This window comes from Eurytemora carolleeae, unplaced genomic scaffold (genome assembly GCF_000591075.1).
Source record: "Eurytemora carolleeae unplaced genomic scaffold, Eaff_2.0 scaffold1522, whole genome shotgun sequence".
In the NCBI taxonomy this organism is placed as follows: Eukaryota; Metazoa; Arthropoda; class Copepoda; order Calanoida; family Temoridae; genus Eurytemora; species Eurytemora carolleeae.
Genome location: NW_019402150.1, coordinates 62,205 through 66,200, shown reverse-complemented (window position 1 = coordinate 66,200; position 3,996 = coordinate 62,205). Strand labels below are relative to the sequence as shown.

Here is a 3,996-nt window from a genome sequence, read left to right as displayed (position 1 = left end):
TCTTTGCACTCTTATTTCTTCTAATTTTGTAATCCCTATATCTTTGCACTCTTATTTATTCTAATTTTGTAATCCCTATATCTTTGCACTCTTATTTATTCTAATTTTACAATCCCTATATCTTTGCACTTTTATTTCTTCTAATTTTGTAATCTTTGCACTCTTATTTATTCTAATTTTGTAATCCCTATATCTTTGCACTCCTATTATTCTAATTTTACACTATTTGATCAACAGGATTGTAAATTGCAAGGATTTCTCTGTCGTCAATGATCAGTGAAAAGGTGAATGAAACGTGGAGGTCTGTGACAATTAAATAACGAGGAACTACAATTCCTTCTTAAGTTTGAATTTGCATAGTTAGTAAACACTACTATTAAAGTTGGCGATAAAATTAAATTGATAAAATGCTTTTTTTAAATACTTCCTTTATATTTGTTCAAATGTTTTTAAATACAGGGTGTCCCACGAAACATTACAGTTGATTACTATTTTAGAATGTCGTCTTCCAAATACTGGATTAGATTTAAAGACTTTTTGCAGTTTAGTTCGGTAACAAAATCTTTTACTCCAACAAATCTTAATCTGGGATCGATTTTACTATAATAAAACTGCCGTATAATGTTTATTATTATTTTCTTTGGTATCACACAACTTAACAAATTATGGAAGAAGACATTTCAAAATATTCAGCAACTGTCATGTTTCGTGGGACACCCTGTAGCTTTGTTTATACAGCTTGTACTCAAAGGAGCAAACTATTCTTTAAATATTTTAAGATAAAAAATTTGATCTTACGTTTATATATTTGAGGGTTTCCCACAAAAAATGACAGGATTAAGTCGTCTTTGCTATTTTAATTTCGTCAACCTACTTTAACATGTATGACTCTTGAAACAATAACCACACAATTATTCTAGTCCTGGCAATTTCAAAATGTGTGTGCTTTTAGTAACAAAAAAGTGTCGCAAAATATTTCAAATATAAAAGACGACCTTGTTACTGTCATGTTTCGTGGGACACCCAGTAGATCAAAAATTGTTCCAAAAATTGCGGCATCAGCCGTTGTACGCAAATAAATACGCTTTTTATTGGTCACATGAATATGATGATGGAATGCAGAGAAGAGGGATGGATAGGATGGGATGAGTAGGCGAGGTATGGGATGCAGAGAAGAGGGATGTATAGGATGGGATGAGTAGGGGAGTTATGGGATGAATAGGAGAGGGATGAAATGAAGAGATGGATAGGATGGGATGAAAAGGGAAGGAATGGAATGAAAATGAATGGGAGGAATGGATTGGATGGGATGAGTAGTGGAGGTTTGGGTTGAAGAGAGGAGGTATGGGATAAGTGGGGGGGGTAATAGATAGATATGATAGAAGGTTGAAAGTATTGAAAACAAGAGAAAATATTGCATTTAAAAGGAACTCCTGACCAAGGTCAATACGGGTTCAAAGGGTTTGAAAATGCTGAACCATTTTCGCGGGAAACTGAAATTTTCTGGTCAGAAAATACGCAACTTCTCCGCTATAGTGTACAGTGTACATAGTGTCTAGTATACCTTGAGCTCGTAAGAAGACAATCAAGGGCCAGTCAGTTGACCAAATTAGACAACTGCACATGACTCAGAAATTGTCTCAATAAATATGGCAATTATATAAACAAAAAGTATAAGCAGAGATTCAGTTTAAATTAAGTTCAAAGATGACAAACATAACATAACATTAAACATTTAACTATAGATGGATAGTAAGGATCAAATTTAAGTCTTTTGTTTAACCATAGGTTGGTTGAGGAGCTTGTACTGGGCTGGCTGCTGGACTCCCGTAGGTATCCTGAACCGGTGCGGCAGGAGCTCCATAGGTGTCGCTGCTTTCACAAACTTCGCAAAAATAGGTTGGTGTACACTGCTTGTTGCACTGCTGGCGGGGTACAGTACGGCAAGCGGTTTTGGGCACTTGTTGGCACTGCTCTCGGGGTACGTCACGGCACTGCTCCCGTTCAACTTGGTCGCAGACATTCTTGGGCACTTGCTCACAAACTTCTCTTGGCACTTGGTTACATTGTTCTCTTGGCACTTGGTTGCACTCCTAGAACAAATGGATAATATTGAATGCCTTAATTCCAAGAAATTTCAGTAAAATGGACTGAAAGCGAATTTCAAGTGACAATCTATGCAAATTATAAAAAATAAACATTGCTATCTAATTCATACTTGATCTGACAAAACTTTCAAGGGTACCATTGTAAATCGGGCATTGCCATTTTTATATTGAGGGTTACTTGATCTATTTAGATTAAATAGTGTTACACAGAATTCACAACAATGGCTTCTAAACCGTTCACATTTAAATTTAGCTTTATACTATTTGAATGAAAAAAATTTGCAGAAAGAATTGTCAGTTTACGAAAGTTCAGGATTCAAATTAAATATTTTCATTTTCTTCACCTCTCTTGCAACTTGTCTTGGAACATCCCTGCACTGTTCTCTGGGGACCTAAACCGAATATATTTGTAAAAATTAAGATTGCTTATAGATATGATTCTATATACCTATCTACACTGTTATATACAAGCATGATATGCATATTTAGTTTGTGTTAAAAGGCTTGTAGTGTTAAATAGGATTGTGTATATATTTATTTACCTTATTGCAAACTTCTCGAGGTATTTGTCTACACTCTTGTCTTTCAACCTGGTTACATTCTTGTCTAGGAACCTAGAAAACCAAGAGTTCTTGTTAAACAATAGACAAGAGATCAAAAGAGTAAACAAGATTGAACAAATATTTATTATGAACAATTTCTATATCTAATTTCCACCATACAGCTCCACCAAAAAGTGGTTGATCTTTATAAAATCTAAAAAAGTTTTTGCTTAAATAAAGCCAAGATGAAAAGAAGAAACAAGATTACCTGATTACATGTTTCTCTTGGGACCTGCTCACATTCTTGTCTTGTTATAGGATCACACTGTTGTCTTGGTACCTGGAGAAAAAGTCATAAATTATAAAACTTATGATTGGAAAACTATTTTTAATAAATGTTTCACCTGAATGCAGTTTTCTCTTGGGATCTTGGTGCACTGTTGCTTCTCAACCTGCTTTGGAACATTGTTGCAAACTTGACGAGGAACATTGCGGCATTCCTCACGCGCAACCTGAAAATATTCAATGTATTGCGGTATTGAGCAAGTGAAACCTGAAAAAGTGTTGCGGCATTCTTCGAGCGCAACCTGAAAATATTAAATGTTTTGCGGCATTATAGATTAAGCGTAACCAGAACATTTGATGTAGCGCTGCAATAATCAAGCAGTTTTTTTAAACTATTGCCTCATTTATCAACATAATAATATGTAAAGAACTACAGCATTGCCTAAACTTTAGAGNCTGTCGTGGGACCTGTCTGCATTCTTGGGTCTCAACCTGTCGTGCGACCTGCTGGCACTGCTGTCTCTCTACCTGACGAGGAACCTGAACAAATCATGTTGTTGTACATGCTACAGTGAAACCCAGAAAGCTGTGGAATTTAAGAAGACAACTGTTAGACTCACGTTCTAATTTTAAATAGTCCAATGAACATGAAACTCAGTTTGAACAATAACTTGAATTTGAAGCGGTTAATAAAACTATTTACTGAATAATGTATAACATTAACAACATCAAATACAAAAAAGATTGCTTAGATATCGTCTTCCTTTTCCGCTGTTTTATGGATACCTTTGTACTATTCAAAATTCTAAATAAGTGTTTTAAATGGAACTAGTAGTATGAGAGATACTTAATCTGACCCAATTTTAATTTTAACTATTTTCTTTTTGAACTAAAGTAAAAATAGAAAATTAGAATTATTTTGAACCAACAGATTAAATCAACAAAACTGAAGAAAAAAATTTGACAGGGAATGTAATTTTTAGATTAGTATCAAGTTGATGTAACATTCAACAACAAAGCATTAAAAGACCGTTTATCCCCAGGAAAGGGGGAGGGAGGGG

General features: G+C 34.7%; 1 protein-coding gene across 1 annotated transcript in view; it reads right to left on the bottom strand.

Annotated features, from left to right (window-relative positions):
* Positions 1 to 1,484: 1,484 nt before the first annotated feature.
* LOC111717982 (small proline-rich protein 3) overlaps positions 1,485 to 3,996 on the bottom strand; it is a 3,055-nt gene continuing 543 nt past the window's right edge. Inside the window, exons 2-7 of the mRNA XM_023493449.1 lie at positions 3,404 to 3,475; positions 3,055 to 3,237; positions 2,919 to 2,990; positions 2,651 to 2,722; positions 2,453 to 2,500; positions 1,485 to 2,093 (exon numbers count right to left, since the gene is read on the bottom strand). Of these exons, the coding sequence (XP_023349217.1) occupies positions 1,779 to 2,093; positions 2,453 to 2,500; positions 2,651 to 2,722; positions 2,919 to 2,990; positions 3,055 to 3,237; positions 3,404 to 3,475 (762 nt within the window). The 3' untranslated portion in view covers positions 1,485 to 1,778. The remainder of the gene's footprint in view (positions 2,094 to 2,452; positions 2,501 to 2,650; positions 2,723 to 2,918; positions 2,991 to 3,054; positions 3,238 to 3,403; positions 3,476 to 3,996) is intronic.